Source organism: Tachyglossus aculeatus, chromosome 7 (genome assembly GCF_015852505.1).
Source record: "Tachyglossus aculeatus isolate mTacAcu1 chromosome 7, mTacAcu1.pri, whole genome shotgun sequence".
Lineage (NCBI taxonomy): Eukaryota > Metazoa > Chordata > Mammalia > Monotremata > Tachyglossidae > Tachyglossus > Tachyglossus aculeatus.
In genome coordinates, this window is record NC_052072.1 from 5,559,742 (window position 1) to 5,580,935 (window position 21,194).

Sequence of the window (21,194 nt, forward strand, 5' to 3'; positions counted from 1 at the left end):
GATGTTTCACTTTCCTCATCCGTCTGTCCTTCACCCAAAGGACCATCACAGCCCCTTCATCTTAGCGGACGAGGCGAAGCAGGGCGAGGAAGGTCACCCCGACCCGACGCCGTTTTTGCTGAGGTGATTGTGGGAGGATTCTTCTCCTTCTTCCCTTCCCCTTCCTCTCTCCGGCCCGTGGGAATCAATCAATCAATCAATCAATCGTATTTATTGAGCGCTTACTGCGTGCAGAGCACGTCGCCCTCACCCACCATCAAACGTTTGTCAGGAGGGACGAACCAAGGCCTGACCGAAAAACGTCCAGGTTTCGCTGGGAAACAGAGATGCCTAATGGGCAGAACTCAGGCCTGAGCGTCAAAGGACCTGGGTTCTAATCCCGGCCCCTCCACTCAATCAATCAATCAATCGATCGTATTTATTGAGCGCTTACTGCGTGCAGAGCACTGGACTAAGCACTTGGGAAGTCCAAGTCGGCAACATATAGAGACGGTCCCTACCTGATAGTGGGCTCACAGTCAGTTATTCTCTGTCACTTCACTTCTCTGGGCCTCAGTTCCCTCATCTGGAAAATGGGGATGAAGACTGTGAGCCCCCCGTGGGACAATCTGATCACCTTGTAACCTCCCCAGCGTTTAGAACAGTGTTTGGCACATAGTAAGTGCTTAACAAACGCCACCATTATTATTATTAAAATGGGCATTAAGACTGTGAGCCCCACATGGGACAAACTGATCACCTTGTATCCTCTCCAGCGCTTAGAACAGTGCTTTGCACATAGTAAGCGCTTAACAAATGCCATCATTATTATTCATTCATTCATTCAATCATATTTATTAAGCACTTACTGTGTGCAGAGCACTGGACTAAGCGCTTGGGAAGTACAATTTGGCAACATATAGAGATGGTCCCTACCCAACAGTGGGCTCACAGTCTAGACTATTCTCTATACGTTGCCAACATATAAGAGAAGCGGCGTGGCTCAGTGGAAAAGAGCCTGGGCTTTGGAGTCAGAGGTCATGGGTTCAAATCCCGGCTCCGCCAATTGTCAGCTGGGTGACTTTGGGCAAGTCACTTCACTTCTCTATACCTCAGTTCCCTCATCTGTAAAATGGGGATGAAGACTGTGAGCCCCCCGTGGGACAACCTCATCACCTATGTAACCTCCCCAGCACTTAGAACAGTGCTTTGCACGTAGTAGGCGCTTAATAAATGCTATCATTATTAGTAGTAGTAGTCCAGTGCTCTGCCCACAGTAAGCGCTCAATAAATATGATTGATTGATGGAAGTGGGCTCACAGTCTAGAAGTCTATTATTATTATTATCTGTTGCCGAATCGTACTTTCCAAGCGCTCAGCCCAGTGCTCCGCACAGCGTCAGCCCTTGTACAAGTCTTTCTCTATATGTTGCCAACTTGTACTTCCCAAGCGCTTAGTACAGTGCTCTGCACACAGTAAGCGCTCAATAAATACGATTGATTGATTGATCGTACCTATCTATTCTATTTGTACATATCTATTCTATTTGTACATATCTATTCTATTTATTTTGTCCATATCTATTCTATTGATTTTATTTTGTTAGTACGTTTGGTTTTGTTCTCTGTCTCCCCCTTTTCGACTGTGAGCCCGCTGTTGGGTAGGGACCGTCTCTAGATGTTGCCAACTTGGCCTTCCCAAGCGCTCAGTCCAGTGCTCTGCACGCAGTAAGCGCTCAATAAATCCGATTGATCGATCGATCGATCAATAAATACGGTGGAAGGAATGGAGAGTAAGGCACCCACGCTACCCATCCGCCCCGTGGTTTCCGACCGGTGGTTTTAGCAGCCGGGCGCCCGCGGCCGGAGGGCGGATTTTCTAGTCTTGGGGTCCCCCGCTTTGAACTCGAACTCGCGGCAGCTGAGCGCGGCTACCTTCCCGCCCCCGCCAGGCCCACCCAGTTGCCCATGAGGGTCCCGCTGACCGCGGACGACGACGATGAGGAGGACGACGAGGAGGAGGAGGAAGACGACAACGATCTGGCGCCGCTGGAGTCGTCCCGCCACGAGAAGAGGAGAAGGAGGCGGGATGGAGAAGAAACGGCCTTTCCGGCCACGGCCGCCCCTTCCCAAGGTGAGGCGGAAACGTGCCCCTTCTGTTGCCGCGTCGTCCTCTCCCGAGCGCTTAGTACAGCCCTACTGAGAGCTCCCCTCCTCCAGGAGGCCTTCCCAGACTGAGCCCCCTCCTTCCTCTCCCCCTCCCCATCCCCCCCCGCCTTACCTCAATCAATCCATCAATCGTATTTATTGAGCGCTTACTGTGTGCGGAGCACTGGACTAAGCGCTTGGGAAGGACAAGTTGGCAACATCAGGAGACGGTCCCTACCCAACAGTGGGCTCACAGTCTAGAAGGGGGAGACAGACAACAAAACAAAACATATTAACAAAATAAAATAAATAGAATAAATATGTACAAGTTAAATAAATAGAGTAATTCATTCAGTCAGTCGTATTTATTGAGCGCTTACTGTGTGCAGAGCACTGGACTAAGCGCTTGGGAAGGACAAGTCGGCAACATATAGAGACGGTCCCTACCCGACAACGGGCTCACAGTCTAGAAGTTAGAGAAGCAGCGTGGCTCAGTGGAAAGAGCCCGGGCTTTGGAGTCAGAGGTCGTGGGTTCAAATCCCGGCTCCGCCACTTGTCAGCTGTGTGACTTTGGGCAAGTCACTTCACTTCTCTGGGCCTCAGTGACCTCATCTGTAAAATGGGGGTGAAGACTGAGTCTCCTGTGGGACAACCTGATCTCCTTGTAACCTCCCCAGCGCTTAGAACAGTGCTTGGCACATAGTAAGCGCTTAATAAATGCCATTATTATTATTATTATAGAAGGGGGAGACGGACAACAAAACAAAACACATAGGTGACTCCTAGGGACTCTCCTGGGTTTCACAATCAATATGCACCGAAGGCGGCCAGTAAGTTCCCTGCCCCAGCCGACGTGGGATAGAGCGTTTTGGCCTCGCAGCCATGTGGCCTTGGGCGAGTCACCTCACTTTGCCTCGGCAACCCCATCTGTAAAATGGGGATTAAGAGCATGAACCCCATGTGGGACAGGGACTGCATCCAACCCGATTTGCTCGTCCCCACGCCCGCGCGTAGTACAGTACCTTCAGAGAAGCAGCGTGGCTCAGTGGAAAAAGCCCGGGCTTTGGAGCCAGAGGTCATGGGTTCAAATCCCGGCTCTGCCAATTGCCAGTTGTGTGACTTTGGGCAAGTCGCTTCACTTCTCTGGGCCTCAGTTCCCTCATCTGGAAAATGGGGGTGAAGACTGGGAGCCCTTGGTGGGGCAACCCGATCGGCTTGTAACCTCCCCAGTGCTCGGAACGGTGCTTTGAACATAGTAAGCGCTTAATAAACGCCGTCATGATTATTATTTTTCTAATGAGCCTCCACTGTGGGGCTTGAAGTCTCTGGGTCGGCCCGTAAAAGAGGCAGGATTTGGGCGGCCCGGGGGTCTTCGTGCCCAGTGTTCAGTGGGATCAGGGTGGGCCTTTGGGAGAAAATCTCCTCACAGCAGCATCTCCTGACTGATTTTGTCCCTGTGTGGGTGTGTGTTTTTCCTCTCCTTGCAGCGATCCCGTCTCCCCCCGATCAGGGGTCTCCGAGCGGCCTCGGAGGAGAGCGGAACCAACCTCCAAACTCGGAGCGAAGGAAGGAGCCGAGGCCTGGCAGCGAGCGCCCGTCCGGGCACGTGACCGAAAGGAAAAAGCGGTTGACGTCGGCCAGCTCGGGCCCCCATCCCGTCCCGCCGCCCCTCGTATACTTGGCTCCGAGTCCGGAATCCGTTCGGGCGGGCGACGGCCCCGAGGCCGACGGGGCCCGGGGCCCGGGCGGAGACCTCCCGACCGCGAGAAGGGAGTCGCCGGACGAGGCGATCGGGGCGGACGGCGGGACCCGGAAAGCCGGAGTCGCCCGGGCGGAGAGCCCGGAGACGGCCGGGCGGAGAGCCGGGAGCCATCCCGGCCCCATCTCGGACTCCGGGGACGCGGAGCTGGGAGAGCGACATCCGTCGGGAGAGACGCCGCCCCGGGAAGCTCCGGATGGCGGCCCCCCTCGGTCCGGACAGGCCGGAGGGAACGGCTGGAGGAGGACGTATGTGGTGAGCGGGCCAGAGGCGGCCCCCGGTTTCCCCCCCGAACCGAGGGGGAGGTCTCCCGCCAAGGTCACGGGCGCCCAACCCCGCGGGAGGAACGCCATCCGCAGGAGAACCTACGTGGTGGAGAAGCCGGCCGGAGCCCATCCCGAGGCCCGGACGGGCTCGGGGACCGGACCGCCGACGCCCGCTCTTAGCGGAGAAGGGAGGACGAGACCTTCCAAGGGCGGGAAGGATCAGCCGGAAGCCGCCGGGAAGCCGGGCGGACCCCGAGGAAGCCGCAAGACCCCCGGACCGCTCTCCGGGACCAAGGCCCTCTGGGACGGCGGCGGCGAGGAGGGGAGCGGCTCGGAAGACCTCCTCCGGGGTCCCGGCGGAGACAGCGGGAGCCCTCGGCCCCGGGCGGGAGTCGTCCCGAGCCACGTGGGACCCCACGTCCTCGAGGCCGGAGGGGACGAGGTGGAGGCGGGAGGCCGGGCGTCCTCGGGCCGGCCCCGGAAGGGCGGCGGGCAGAGCGGGGCCGCTCCGAGGAGGAAGAGGCCGGATCAATCGGCCGGAGAAAGGCCGGATTCCAGCGGCGGAGCCAGGAGAGGCGGCCGGCCCAAGTCCAGGAGCCGGAAGATGGACGGCGGCGGCGCCACCGCCTCTCCCGGGGACCCGTCGGGGGCCGGGGGCGGCAGACCGGACCCCCCGGCGGGATCGCGCCCTCCGGCCGAGCGGCGGCTCGGGGAGATCGAGAAGACCATCAAAGTGGAGCCGGTCGCCTTCCCGGACGAGGCGGCGGGCGACCTGCTGGGTTGGGAGTCTCCCCCGACGTTCCCCCGCAAGACCCCACCGCCAACCGGCTCCCGCTCGGGCGATTCCGGAGCCGGAGCCCGACAAGCGGCCGCGTTTTCCGCTCGGGCCCAGCCTCCGGGCTTCAGAGCCGCGGCCGTCGACCGCTCCCCGAGGGACAGCCGAGAGAAGATGGAGGGGCTGATTTGGAAAGCCGAGCCGGAGACGCCGATTCCCGGTAGGCCGCGGGGCGCCGTGTGATGATTCAACAGCGATAACAACAACTGTGGTATTTGTTAAGCGCTTGCTGTGTGCCGAGTCCAGTGCTCTGCGCACGGTAAGTGCTCAATAAGTACGACTGAATGAATGAATGTGTGCCAGCCACTGGTCTCAGCCCTGGGGTGGATAAGAATTAATCAGGTTGGACACCGTCCCTGTCCCACCTGGGGCTCAGAGTCTTCATCCCCATTCGACAGAGGAGGGGACTGAGGTCCAGAGTCCTGGGTTCCAATTCCGACTCCACCACTTCTCTGCTGTAATAATAATAATAATAATGATGATGGTATTTATTAAGCGCTTACTTTGTGCAAAGCCCTGTTCTAAGCGCTGGGGAGTTTACGAGGTGATCAGGTTGTCCCACGTGGGGCTCGCGGTCTTCATCCCCATTTTACAGATGAGGTCACTGAGGCACAGAGAATAATAATAATAATGATGGCATTTAAGTGCTTACTATGTGCAAAGCCCTGTTCTAAGCGCTGGAGGGGATACTAGATGATCAGGTTGTCCCACGTGGGGCTCACAGTCAATCCCCATTTTACAGATGAGGTAACAGGCTCAGAGAAGTGAAGTGACTTGCCCAAGGTAACACAGCAGACATGTGGCGGAGCCGGGATTTGAACGCATGACCTCTGACTCCAAAGCCCGGGCTCTTTCCACTGAGCCACGCTGCTTCAAAGTGAAGTGGCTTGCCCAAAGAGCCGGGATTTGAACCAATGACCTCTGACTCCAAAGCCCGGGCTCTTTCCACTGAGCCACGCTGCTGTGTGACCGTGGGCAAGTCGCTTTGCTTCTCTGGGGCTCAGTTTCCTCACCTGTGAAAGAAAAAATGGGGATTAAGATTGTGAGCCCAGTGTGGGACAGGGACTGTGTCCCAGGTGATTAACTAGTGTCTGCCCCAAGAAGCAGCGTTGGCTAGTGGAAAGAGCCCGGGCTTAGGAGTCAGAGGTCTTGGGTTCTAATCCCGGCTCCGCCGCTTGTCAGCTGGGTGACTTTGGGCAAGTCACTTCACCTCTCTGGGCCTCAGTTCCCTCATCTGTCAAATGGGGATGAAGATTGTGAGCCCCACATGGGACAACCTGATCACCTTGTATCTCCCCCAGCCCTTAGAACAGCACTTGGCACATAGTAAGCTCTTAACAAATATCATATAATAATAATAATAATGGCATTATTTATTAAGCGCTTTTACTACGTGCAAAGCACTGTTCTAAGCACTGGGAAGGTTACAAGGTGATCAGGTTGTCCCACGGGGGGCTCACAGACTTAATCCCCATTTGACAGTTGAGGGAACTGAGGCCCAGAGAAGTGAAGTGACTTGCCCAAAGTCACCCAGCTGACAGGTGGCGGAACCCGGATTTGAACCCATGACCTCTGATTCCAAAGCCCGGGCTCTTTCCACTGAACCACACTGCTTCTCTCATTATTATCATTATTATTATTACGTGTCATTTTTTTTATATTAATGTCTGTCTCCCCGCCTCTAAACTGTACGCTCATTGTGGGCAGGGCATGTTTCTGTTTATGGTTGTATTGTCCTCTCCTAAGCGCTCAGTACAGTGCTCTGCACACAGTAAGCGCTCAGTAAATACCATTGCTCGGTGCCTGTGGAACCTTGGCTAAATGACCCAACCCAAATGGCTTTGAAAACGAAGATAGTCCTATAAGAACCATAACAACCCAAGGGACCGCGGAGTAACAAGTGCTGACTGTTCCTAGTGGGATTTTTATTTTATTTTATTTTATTTTATTTTATTTTATTTTATTTTATCTTATCGTTTTAGCAACCCTCGTTTCCCACGAAACCTCTTCATCTCAATATCATTCTATTTATTTATTTATTTTACTTGTGCATATCTATTCTATTTATTTTATTTTGTTAGTATGTTTGGTTTTGTTCTCTGTCTCCCCCTTCTAGACTGTGAGCCCACTGTTGGGTAGGGACCGTCTCTATATGTTGCCAACTTGGACTTCCCAAGCGCTTAGTCCAGTGCTCTGCACACAGTAAGCGCTCAATAAATGCGATTGATTGATTGATTGATCTCTGAGCCTCAGTTCCCTCATCTGTAAAATGGGGGCTGAGACTGCGAGCCCCACGTGGGACAACTGGATTCATTCATTCAGTCGTATTTATTGAGCGCTTACTGTGTGCAGAGCACTGGACTGAGCGCTTGGGAAGTCCAAATTGGCAGCATCTAGAGATGGTCCCTACCCGACAGCGGGCTCACAGTCGAGAAGGGGGAGACGGACGACAAAACAAAACATATTCACAAAATAACCAGTATGACCTTAGTCTTGGGTTATTTCAACATGGTTGATTTTCAGGGGGCAGGGAGAGGGGCATAAAAAGTACTAAGGAAACAGTTTAATTTGGATTGAGAAAAATCCAGATCTTTCTCCCTCCCGTAAGATTATCAATCAATCAGTCGTATTTATTGAGCGCTTACTGTGTGCAGAGCACTGGACTCAGCGCTTGGGAAGTCCAAGTTGGCAACATATAGAGACGGTCCCTACCCAACAGTGGGCTCACAGTCTAGAAGGGGGAGACAGAGAACAAAACCAAACATACTAACAAAATAAAATAGAGTAGATATGTACAAGTTAAATAAATAAATAAATAAATAGAGTAATAAGTCTGTACAAACATATATACATATATACAGGTGCTGTGGGAAAGGGAAGGAGGTAAGACGGGGGGATGGAGAGGGGGACGAGGGGGAGAGGAAACCCCCTTGTATTAACAAAATAAAATAAATAGAATAGATATGTACAAGTTAAATGAATAGAGTAATAAATATGTACAAACATATATACAGGCGCTGTGGGGAAGGGAAGGAGGTAAGACGGGGGGGATGGAGAGGGGGAGAGGAAACCCCCTCATATTAACAAAATAAAATAAATAGAATAGATATGTACAAGTTAAATAAATACGGCCACTAGTACTCATCCCCCCCGCCTTACCTCCTTCCCTTCCCCACAGCACCTGTATATATGGATATATGTTTGTACGGATTTATTACTCTATTTATTGATTGATTTTACTTGTCCATATCTATTCTATTTATTTTATTTTGTTAGTATGTTTGGTTTTGTTCTCTGTCTCCCCCTTCTCGACTGTGAGCCCGCTGTTGGGTAGGGACCGTCTCTAGATGTTGCCAACTTGGACTTCCCAAGCGCTCAGTCCAGTGCTCTGCACACAGTAAGCGCTCAATAAATACAATTGATTGATTCAAGTACAAATGTCTACAGAGATACACATATAAAAACTATAGGCAAGCAAATAGATCAATCAATCAATCAATCAATCGTACTTATTGAGCGCTTACTGTGTGCAGAGCACTGGACTAAGCGCTTGGGAAGTCCAAGTTGGCAACACATAGAGACGGTCCCCACCCAACAGTGGGCTCACAGTCTGAAAGGGGGAGACAGAGAACAAAACCAAACATATTAACAAAATGAAATAAATAGAATAGATATGTACAAGTAAAATAAATAGATAAATAAATAGAGTAATAAATATGTACAAGCATATGTACATATATACAGGTGCTGTGGGGAAGGGAAGGAGGTAAGATACACATATAAAAACTATAGGCAAGCAAATAGATAAAGGTATCTAAGTGGGGTAGAGCAAAATATTCAGAATGATCCCCACACGGTGGAATGGGTAGAGGCCGGGCTTGAGAGTCAAAAGGTCATGGGTTCAAATCCCAGCTCTGCCAATTGTCAGCTGCATGACTTTGGGCAGGTCACATCACTTCTCTGGGAAGGTCACTTCACTTCTCTGGGCCTCAGTTCCCTCATCTGTAAAATAGGGATGAAGATTGTGAGCCCCGCATGGGACAACCTGAACACCCTGTATCCTCCCCAGCGCTTAGAACAGTGCTGTGCACATAGTAAGCGCTTAAAATACCAAAATTATTATTAATCAATCAATCAATCAATCGTATTTATTGAGCGCTTACTGTGTGCAGAGCACTGTACTAAGCGCTTGGGAAGTACAGGTTAAAATGGGGGTTGAGACTGTGAGCCCCACGTGGGACAGGGACTCTGTCCGACCCGATTTGCTCATATAATAATAATAATAATAATAATAATGGCATTTATTATGTGCTTACTATGTGCAAAGCACTGTTCTACTTGATCACCTTGTATCCTCCCCCAGCACTTAGAACAGTGCTCTGCACATAGTGAGCGCTTAATCAATCAATCAATCGTATTTATTGAGTGCTTACTGTGTGCAGAGCACTGTACTAAGTGCTCGGGAAGTATACAAATGCCATCATCATCATCATCAGTGGCTCAGCGTGGCTCTGTGGAAAGTGCCCGGGCTTTGGAGTCAGAGGTCATGGGTTTGAATCCCGGGTCCGCCACATGTCTGCTGTGTGACCTTGGGCAAGTCACTTCACTTCTCTGACCCCCAGTGACCTCATCTGTAAAATGGGGATTAAGACTGGGAGCCCCACGTGGGACAACTCAATCACCTTGTATCCATCCCCCCCAGCGCTTAGACCAGTGCTTGGCACATAGTAAGCGCTTAACAAATGTCATCATTATTTATTATTACTAATAGATTAATAATTATTATTAGAGAAGCAGCGTGGCTCAGTGGAAAGAGCCCGGGCTTTGGAGTCAGAGGCCATGGGTTCGAATCCCGGCTCCGCCACATGTCTGCTGTGTGACCTTGGGCAAGTCACTTCACTTCTCTGACCCTCAGTGACCTCATCTGTAAAATGGGGATTAAGACTGGGAGCCCCACGTGGGACAACTCGATCACCTTGTATCCCCCCCAGCGCTTAGAACAGTGCTTGGCACATAGTAAGCGCTTAACAAATGCCATCATTATTATTACTAACAGATTAACAATCATTAATTATTAGAGAAGCAGCGTGGCTCGGGGGAAAGAGCCCGGGCTCTGGAGTCAGAGGTCACGGGTTCAAACCCTGGCTCCGCCGCCTGTCAGCTGGGTGACTTTGGGCAAGTCACTTCACTTCTCCGGGCCTCAGTGGCCTCATCTGTCAAATGGGGATGAAGACTGTGAGCCTCCCACGTCATCCGTAAAATGGGAATTAAAACGGTGAGCCCCCCGTGGGGCCACCTGATCACCTTGTAACCTCCCCAGCGCTTAGAACAGTGCCTGGCACATAGTAAGCGCTTAATAAATGCCATCATTATTATTATTATTATTGTCTTCTTCCCCTCTAGGTCTCTCTCTCTTGCCGGAACGGGGATTCGGCAATCGTTTGCAAGTCGGGGTCGCGGTGTGTCCTGTTTTTCAGGGAACCGGGCGCTGCAGGATGTGACCAACAGCAGCCTGGTGGCCCAGCAGGTCTGGCCGCCGTCGCCGCGAGGACCGGCGGCCGAGCCCTCCCCGCCGCTCGCCCGGCGGAAGCGACCCGCCGTCTGCTACACGGAGCCCAAACTCACCGGGTAAATACCCTGGGAGGGGCCGTCGCGACACAGTTGTTCGACACGTTCCCTGCCCCCCCGGGAGCTTGCGGTCGTGGCTCAGTGGAAAGAGCCCGGGCTTTGAAGTCAGAGGCCCTGGGTTCGAGTCCCGACTCGGCCCCCTATCTGCTGTGTGACCCTTCGCTTCTCTGTCACTTCGCTTCTCTGCACTGTTGGGTAGGGACCGTCTCTATATGTATATATCCTGTGAGCCCACAGTATATATACATATACTGTGTATATATTGTATATACATATTAAAATATATGTATATATTTTAGACTGTGAGCCCACTGTTGGGTAGGGACCGTCTCTATATGTATATATACTGTGAGCCCACAGTATATATACATATACTGTGTATATATTGTATATACATGTTAAAATATATGTATATATTTTAGACTGTGAGCCCACTGTTGGGTAGGGACCGTCTCTATATGTATATATACTGTGAGCCCACAGTATATATACATATACAGTGTATATATTTTATATACATATTAAAATATACGTATATATTTTAGACTGTGAGCCCACTGTTGGGTAGGGACCGTCTCTATATGTACATATACTGTGAGCCCACAGTATATATACATATACTGTGTATATATTGTATATACATATTAAAATATATGTATATATTTTAGACTGTGAGCCCACTGTTGGGTAGGGACCGTCTCTATATGTATATATACTGTGAGCCCACAGTATATATACATATACTGTGTATATATTTTATATGCATATTAAAATATATGTATATATTTTAGACTGTGAGCCCACTGTTGGGTAGGGACCGTCTCTATATGTATATATACTGTGAGCCCACAGTATATATACATATACTGTGTATATATTGTATATACATATTAAAATATATGTATATATTTTAGACTGTGAGCCCACTGTTGGGTAGGGACCGTCTCTATATGTATATATACTGTGAGCCCACAGTATATATACATATACTGTGTATATATTTTATATACATATTAAAATACATGTATATATTTTAGACTGTGAGCCCACTGTTGGGTAGGGACCGTCTCTATATGTATATATACTGTGAGCCCACAGTATATATACATATACTGTGTATATATTTTATATACATATTAAAATACATGTATATATTTTAGACTGTGAGCCCACTGTTGGGTAGGGACTGTCTCTGTATGTTGCCAATTTGTACTTCCCAAGCGCTTAGTACGGTGCTCTGCACATAGTAAGGGCTCAATAAATACGATTGATGATGATGATGATGATATGTATATATATACACCTGTATATATGTTTGTACATATTTATTACTCTATTTATTTATTTATTTTGCTTGTACATATCTATTCTATTTATTTTATTTTGTTAGTATGCTTGGTTTTGTTCTCTGTCTCCCCCTTTGAGACTGTGAGCCCACTGTTGGGTAGGGACTGTCTCTATTTGTTGCCAATTTGTACTTCCCAAGCGCTTAGTACAGTGCTCTGCACATAGTAAGGGCTCAATAAATACGATTGATGATGATGATGATATGTATATATATACACCTGTACATATGTTTGTACATATTTATTACTCTATTTATTTATTTATTTTGCTTGTACATATCTATTCTATTTATTTTATTTTGTCAGTATGTTGGGTTTTGTTCTCTGTCTCCCCCTTTTAGACTGTGAGCCCACTGTTCGGTAGGGACCGTCTCTATATGTTGCCAATTTGTACTTCCCAAGCACTTAGTGCTCTGCACATAGTAAGCGCTCAATAAATACGATTGATGATGATGATGATATGTTGCCAACTTGTACTTCCCAAGCGCTTAGTACAGTGCTCTGCCCACAGTAAGCGCTCAATAAATACGATTGATGATGATGATGACGATGGGCCTCAGTGACCTCATCTGGAAAATGGGGGTGAAGACTGGGAGCCCCACGGGGGACTTGATCACCTTGTATCCCCCCAGTGCTTAGAACAGTGAATGAATGAATGAATGAATGAACAGTGCTTTGCACTCAGTAAGCGCTTAACAAATGCCATCATCATCATTATTATTATTCATTCATTCATTCATTCAATTGTATTTATTGAGCGCTTACTGTGTGCAGAGCACTGGACTAAGCGCTTGGGAAGTACAAGTTTTGGCAACATCTAGAGAAGGTCCCTACCCAACGGCGGGCTCATAGTCTAGAGGGGGAGACAGACAACAAAACAAACATATAAACCAAATAAAATAAATAGAATAAATATGTACAAGTAAAATAAATAGAGTAATAAATATGTACAAACATATACACATATTCATTCATTCAGTTGTATTTATTGAGCACTTACTGTGTGCAGAGCACTGTACTAAGCACTTGGGAAGTACAAGCTTTGGCAACATCTAGAGACGGGCTCACAGTCTAGAAGGGGGAGACAGACAACAAAACAAACATATTAACCAAATAAAATAAATAGAATAAATATGTACAAGTAAAATAAATAGAGTAATAAATATGTACAAACATATACACATATTCATTCATTCAGTCGTATTTATTGAGCGCTTTCTGTGTGCAGAGCACTGGACTAAGTGCTTGGGAAGTACAAATTTGCGGTCCGTTCGTGGCTCAGTGGAAAGAGCCCGGGCTTTGAAGTCAGAGGCCATGGGTTCGAGTTCCGACTCTGCCACCTATCTGCTGTGTGACCTTGGGCAAGTCACTTCACTTCTCTGGGCCTCAGTGACCTCATCTGGAAAATGGGGATTAAGACTGGGAGCCCCACGGGGGACTTGATCACCTTGTATCCCCCCAGTGCTTAGAACAGTGAATGAATGAATGAATGAATGAATGAACAGTGCTTTGCACATAGTAAGCGCTTAACAAATTGCCATCATCATTATCCAGTAGGCCTTCCCAGACTGATCCCCTTCCTTCCTCTCCCCCTCATCCCCCTCTCCATCCCCCCCATCTTACCTCCTTCCCTTCCCCACAGCACCTGGATATATGGATATATGTTTGTACAGATTTATTACTCTATTTATTTATTTTACTTGTACCTATCTATTCTATTTATTTTATTTTGTTAGTATGTTTGGTTTTGTTCTCTGTCTCCCCCTTTTAGACGGTGAGCCCACTGTTGGGTAGGGACTGTCTTTATATGTTGCCAACTTGGACTTCCCAAGCGCTTAGTACAGTGCTCTGCACACAGTAAGCGCTCAATAAATACGTTGATTATTATATTATTATTATTATTCATTCATTCATTCAATCGCATTGATTGAGCGCTTACTGTGTGCAGAGCACTGGACTAAGCGCTTGGGAAGTCCAAGTGGGCACCATCTAGAGACGGTCCCTCCCCAACAGCGGGCTCACGGTCTAGAAGGGGGAGACAGACAACAAAACAAAACATATGAACAAAAGAAAATAAATAGAATAAATATGTACAAATAAAATAGAGTAATAAATCATCATCATCATCAATCGTATTTATTGATAAATCCCTACAAACATGCATACATATATACAGGTGCTGTGGGGAGGGGAAGGAGGTGATGAGGAGGGGGAGAGGCTCCGCCACGTGTTTGCTGTGTGACCTTGGGCAAGCCACTTTGCTTCTCTGTGCCTCGGTTACCTCATCTGTAGAATGGGGATGAATAATAATGAATAATGATGGTATTTATTAAGCGCTTACTATGTGCAATGCACTGTTCTAAGCACTGGAGAGATCACAAGGCGATCAGGTTGTCCCACGGGGGGCTCCCAGTCTTCGTCCCCATTTGACAGATGAGGTAACTGAGGCCCAGAGAAGTGTAGTGACTTGCCCAACGTCACCCAGCTGACAAGTGGCGGAGCCGGGATTAGAACCCACGACCTCTGACTCCCAAGCCCCTGCTCTTTCCACTGAGTCACGCTGCTTCTCTTAAGCGTGGGGAAACCTGCCAAACTCAAAACGAAGACTCGTGAGCGTAGCTAATCCCGGCTCCACCACCTGTCTGCTGTGTGACCTTGGGCAAGTCACTTGACTTCTCTGGGCCTCAGTTCCCTCATCTGGAAAATGGGGATGGAGACTGTGAGCCCCACTTAGGACAGGGACTGTGTCCAACCCGATTGGCTTGGGTCCACCCCAGCGCTCAGTACAGTGTCTGACACCTAGTAAGCGCTTAACAAATACCATCATTATGATTATTACTTGTGCTTATGTTGCCAACTTGTACTTCCCAAGCGCTTAGTACAGTGCTCTGCACACAGTAAGCGCTCAATAAATACGATTGATTGATTGTGCTCTGACAGATGTGTTTCACCCCAGAAGGTGATGCGGTTTGGTTTAAAGTCGAGTCATTCGTTCATTCATTCAATCGTATTTATTCATTCATTCAATCGTATTTATTGAGCGCTTACTGTGTGCAGAGCACTGGACTAAGCACTTGGGAAGTACAAGTTGGCAATATATAGAGACGGTCCCTACCCAACAGTGGGCTCACAGTTATTGGACGCTTACTGTGTGCAGAGCACTGTACTAAGCGCTTGGGAAGTCCAAGTTGGCAACATATAGAGACGGTCCCTACCCAACAGTGGGCTTACAGTTATTGGATGCTTACTGTGTGCAGAGCACTGTACTAAGCGCTTGGGAAGTCCAAGTTGGCAACATCTAGAGACGGTCCCTACCCAACAGCGGGCTCACAGTCTAGAAGGGGGAGACAGACAACAAAACAAAACAGATTAACAAAATAAAATAGAATAGTAAATATGTACAAGACCCCTATCCGTTCCCACCCCACCCCCATGGGAAACTTAGGATCTGGTTTGTCCTCATTTCTTCCCGTCGCCTTGTCAATATTATTTTATTTGAATAATAATAATAATAATGGCATTTATTAAGCGCTTACTATGTGCAACGCACCGTTCTAGCGCTGGGGAGGTTACAAGGTGATGAGGTTGTCCCACGGGGGGCTCACAGTCTTAATCCCCATTTTACAGATGAGGGAACTGAGGAACAGAGAAGTGAAGTGACTTGCCCAAAGTCACACAGCTGACAATTGGCAGAGCCGGGATTTGAACCCATGACCTCTGACTCTTAAAGCCCAGGCTCTTTTCCACTGAGCCGCGCTGCTAAGTACTCTTCTTTGCATGGTTATTTTGTGTGTTTAAAGCCCTTGAGAAGTGACATTTTAGCTTGGGTAAATGTCAAACCTTGGGCCCGGGGAGAACTTCCCCCTTCTAATAATAATGTTGGTATTTGTTAAGCGCTTACTATGTACCAAGCACTGTTCTAAGCGCTGGGAGGGATACAAGTTGATCAGGTTGTCCCACCTGGGGCTTCCAGTCTTCATCCCCACTTTCCAGATGAGGGAACTGAGGCCCAGAGAAGTGAAGTGACTTGCCCAGAGTCACCCAGCTGACAAGTGGCGGAGCCGGGATTAGAACCCATGACCTCTGTCTCCAAAGCGCGGGCTCTTTCCACTGAGCCACGCTGCTTCTAGACTGTGAGCCCCTTGTTCATTCATTCATTCATTCATTCATTCATTCAATCGTATTTATTGAGCGCTTACTGTGTGCAGAGCACTGTACTAAGCGCTTGGGAAGTACAAGTTGGCAACATATAGAGACAGTCCCTACCCTCTCTACTTCCCAAGCGCTTAGTATAGTGCTCTGCATACAGTAAGCGCTCAATAAATACGATTGATTGATCGATTGTTGCCGAATTGTGCTTTCCAAGCGCTTAGTACAGTGCTCTGCACGCAGTCAGCGCTCAGTAAATACGATTGAATGAATAGATGCAGCGTGGCTCAATGGAAAGAGCCCGGGCTTGAGAGTCAGAGGTCATGGGTTCCAATCCCGGCTCCGCCATTTGTCAGCTGGGGGACTTTGGGCAAGTCCCTTCTCTGGGCCTCAGTTCCCTCATCTGGAAAATGGGGATGAAAACTGTGAGCCCCCCATGGGACAACCTGATCACCTTGTAACCTCCCCAGCGCTTAGAACAGTGCTCTGCACATAGGAAGCGTTTAAGCAAATACCATCATTATTATGGACGAGTGAACTTGGGGTTTTGAAGTAGGGGAGGGAGGCTCGTTCACCCAGGGCCTAAAAACAACTTTCCCATGACGAGTTTGTCTCTCCCGATGAGGAAGGGGAGAAGGAGGAGGAAGAGGAGGGTGGGGGGACTCTTTGGGGGGCGGGAACTGCATCCAACCCCATTGGCACGTGTCCACCCCAGCGTTTAGTACAGTGCCTGGCACAGAGTAAGCGCTTAACAAATCCCACAGTTATTATTACTACAGTTCCAGAAATTGCGTCCCTTTTTTATCGATACCAAAGCGGGACTCTCTGGCTGGATCGATCAATCAATCAATCGTATTTATTGAGCGCTTACTGTGTGCGGAGCACTGTACTAAGCGCTTGGGAAGTACAAGTTGGCAACATCTAGAGACAGTCCCCACCCCACAGTGGGCTCACAGTCTAAAAGGATCAGTGGCAGAACCTTAGACTGGAAGCTCGTTGTGGGCAGGGAGCATGCCTGCCCATTCTGCTGTGTCGGACTCTCCCGAGCGCTTAGTACAGTGCTCCGCGCATAGTAAACACCCAGTACATATGATGGATTCGGTGATGGAGGAGGGGGCGAGGGAGGATGAGAGGAGGAGCAGGAGGATGGGGGTGAAGAGGAGGAGGAGGGTTAACACAGTAAGCGCTCAATAAATACGATTGAATGAATGAACTGTGGTATTTATTGAGCGCTTACTGTGTGCAGAGCACCATACTAAGCTCTTGGGAGAGTCTGTTAGAACAATAAACAGACACATTCCCCGCCATCAATGAGCTTACAGTCTACCACTGCCCCCCCCCACACAAAGTTGACGGGTGTGGATGATAATAATAATAATAGTGATGGCATTTATTAAGCGCTTACTATGTGCAAAGCACTGTTGTAAGCGCTGGGGAGGTTACAAAGTGATCCGATTGTCCCACGGGGGGGCTCCCAGTCTTCATCCCCATTTGACAGATGAGGGAACTGAGGCCCAGAGAAGTGACTTGCCCAAAGTCACCCAGCTGACAATTGCCAGAGCTGGGATTTGAACCCACAACCGCTGACTCCAAAGCCCGCGCTCTTTCCACTGAGCCACACTGCTTCTCCTAATAATAATATTATGTTATTATTATAATAATGATGATGGTATTTGTTAAGCGCTTACTATGTGCCCGGCACTGTTTTAAGCACCGGGGAGGATACAAGGTAATCGGGTTGTCCCACGTGGGGCTCACGGTCTTCATCCCTATTTTCCGGATGAGGTCACTGAGGCCCATTCATTCATTCAATCGTATTTATTCATTCAGTCATTCAATCGTATTTATTGAGCGCTTACTGTGTGCAGTGCACTGTACTAAGCGCTTGGGAAGTACAAGTCGGCAACATCTAGAGACGGTCCCTACCCAACAACGGGCTCACAGCCTAGGAGGGGGAGACGGACAACAAAACAAAACACGTAGACGGGTGTCAAAGTCGTCAGAACAAATAGAATTAAAGCTAGATGCACACCATTAACAAAATCAATCAATCGTATTTATTGAGCGCTTACTGTGTGCAGAGCACTGTACTAAGCACTTGGGAAGTACAAGTCGACAACATATAGAGACGGTCCCTACCCAACAGTGGGCTCACAGTCTAAAAAGAAATAGAATAGTAAATATGGACAAGTAAAATAGAGTAATAAATCTGTACAAACATATAGACAGGTGCTGTGGGGAGGGAGGCAAGGCAGGGGGGATGGGGAGGAGGAGAGGAAAAAGGGGAAGCAGCGTGGCTCAGTGGAAAGAGCCCGGGCTTTGGAGGCAGGGGTCATGGGTTCAAATCCCGGCTCCACCACTTGTCAGCTGGGTGACTTTGGGCAAGTCGCTTCGCTTCTCTGGGCCTCAGTGACCTCATCTGGAAAATGGGGATGAAGACTGGGAGCCCCCCGTGGGACAACCTGATCACCTTGTAAACTCCCCAGCGCTTAGAACAGCGCTTGCATCATCATCAGTCGTATTTATTGAGCGCTTACTGTGTGCAGAGCACTGTACTAAGCTTGCAAAGAGTAAGCACTTAATAAATGCCATCATTATTATTATTATTAGGGGGGCTCAGTCTGAGCCAGCCAGAATTCGAGCTGTACAAAAGGAATGATGATTGTTCATTCATTCATTCATTCAATCATATTTACTGAGCGCTTACTGTGTGCAGAGCACTGGACTAAGCGCCTGGGAAGTACAAGTCGGCAACATATAGAGACAGTCCCCTGCCCAACAACGGGCTCGCAGTCTAGAAGGGGGAGACTTGTACTTCCCAAGCGCTTAGTACAGTGCTCTGCCCACAGTAAGCGCTCAATAAATACGATTGATTGATTGATTGATTGAGACAGACAACAAAACAAAACAGGTGGACGGGTGTCAAGTCATCAGAATAAATAGAAGTAAAGCTGGATCATCATCATCAATCGTATTTATTGAGCGCTTACTATGTGCACAGCACTGTACTAAGCACCTGGGAAGTACAAATTGGCAACATATAGAGACAGTCCCTACCCAACAGTGGGCTCACAGTCTAAAAGGGGGAGACAGAACAAAACCAAACATACTAACAAAATAAAATAAATAGAATAGATATGTACAAATAAAATAAATAAATAAATAGAGTAATAAATATGTACAATTTTTCTTAATGATGGTGCACATCATTAACAAAAGAAATAGAAGAGTAAATATGTACAAGTTAAATAAATCGAGTAATAAAACTGTACAAACATCTAGAGAAGCAGCGTGGCTCAGTGGAAAGAGCCTGGGCTTGGGAGTCAGAGGTCATGGGTTCGAATCTCGTCTCCACCACTTGTCAGCTGTGTGACCTTGGGCAAGCCACTTAGCTTCTCTGGGCCTCAGTGACCTCATCTGGAAAATGGGGATGAAGACTGTGAGCCCCCGGTGGGACAACCTGATCACCTTGTAACCTCCCCAGCGCTTAGAACAGTTTGCTTGTACATATTTCCTATTCTATTTATTTTATTTTGTCAATATGTGTTGCCCTGTTATCTGTCTCCCCGCTCTAGACCGTGAGCCCGCCGTTGGGCAGGGACCGTCTCTACATGTCGCCAACCTGCGCCTAGTCCAGTGCTCTGCACACAGTAAGCGCTCAATAAATAGGACTGAATGAATGAGCAGTGCTTTGCACACAGTAAGCGCTTAACTGCATGCAGGGCACTGGACTAAGCGCTTGGGAAGTCCAAGTCGGCAACATACGGAGACGGCCCCTACCCGACAGCGAGCTCATCATCATCATCAATCGTATTTATGGAGCGCTTACTATGTGCAGAGCACTGTACTAAGCGCTTGGGAAGTACAAATTGGCAACAGATAGAGACAGTCCCTACCCAACAGTGGGCTCACAGTCTAAAAATAATGATAATGATGGCATACATTAAGCGCTTACTATGCACCAAGCACCATTCTAAGCGCTGGTACGAGGTGATAGGTTGTCCCACGCGGGGCTCGCAGTCAATCAGTCAATCAATCAATCGTATTTATTGAGCGCTTACTATGTGCAGAGCACTGTACTAAGCGCTTGGGAAGTACAAATTGGCAACACATAGAGACAGTCCCTACCCAACAGTGGGCTCACAGTCTAAAAGGGGGAGACAGAGAACAGAACCAAACATACCAACAAAATAAAATAAATAGGATAGAAATGTACAAGTAAAATAAATAGATAAATAAATAGAGTAATAAATATGTACAACCATATGTACATATATACAGGTGCTGTGGGGAAGGGAAGGAGGTAAGATGGGGGGATGGAGAGGGGGACGAGGGGGAGAGGAAGGAAGGGGCTCAGTCTGGGAAGGCCTCCTGGAGGAGGTGAGCTCTCAGCAGGGCCTTGAAGGGCCTTCATCCCCATTTTACAGATGAGCGAACTGAGGCCCAGAGAAGTTAAGTGGCTTGCCCAAGGTCACACAGCTGACCGAGTGGCTGAGGCGGGACTGGAACCCATGACCTCTGACTCCCAAGCCCGAACTCTTTCCACCGAGCCACGTCACAGCCCAGAGAAGGGAAGTGACTCGTCCAGGGTCACACAGCCGACACGGGCGCCGGGCTGCCGATTCCCGGGAACTGCGGGCTTCCCTTTTCCCGCTTCCACGGTCGCCTGGCTCACGCTTAACGTCCCGCCTTCTGCCCCACAGGAAGCTAAGACGGGGAGACGACTTCACGGACTCTGAGTTCTTGCACTCCCCCATCTTCAAATCGAAGAAGTCGAAGCACAAAAAAGGGAAGAAGCAGAGGGACGTGAAATCCTGAGCGGAGCCAGCCAAGAAGAAGAGCTGAAAGAATTATATTTATTTTTCACTTAGTGGTGGCGGGGGGCGGGGGAATGAGGTGAATCCCCTCCCCTCCCTCATTTTAGTTTTTTTGGTTTTTTGGCCTCGCGGTTTCGGTCCTCACACCCACCGCCCTTTGAAGATTTTCCCACCGTCCTTTGCATGATGCATGCCAGCTGATTTAAGGCGATGTAAAAGCCGTCCCCCTATTTTCTGCCGAATAAAGTCATTTTTTTTTAGCTCTGAA

General features: G+C 48.6%; 1 protein-coding gene across 1 annotated transcript in view; it reads left to right on the forward strand.

Annotated features, from left to right (window-relative positions):
• The window catches only part of SGO2 (shugoshin 2), a 43,008-nt gene extending 21,814 nt beyond the window's left edge, over window positions 1–21,194 (forward strand). The window contains exons 5-9 of the mRNA XM_038749474.1: window positions 41–123; window positions 1,931–2,112; window positions 3,614–5,146; window positions 10,464–10,614; window positions 20,813–21,194. Coding sequence (XP_038605402.1) covers window positions 41–123; window positions 1,931–2,112; window positions 3,614–5,146; window positions 10,464–10,614; window positions 20,813–20,927 — 2,064 coding nt within the window. The 3' untranslated portion in view covers window positions 20,928–21,194. The remainder of the gene's footprint in view (window positions 1–40; window positions 124–1,930; window positions 2,113–3,613; window positions 5,147–10,463; window positions 10,615–20,812) is intronic.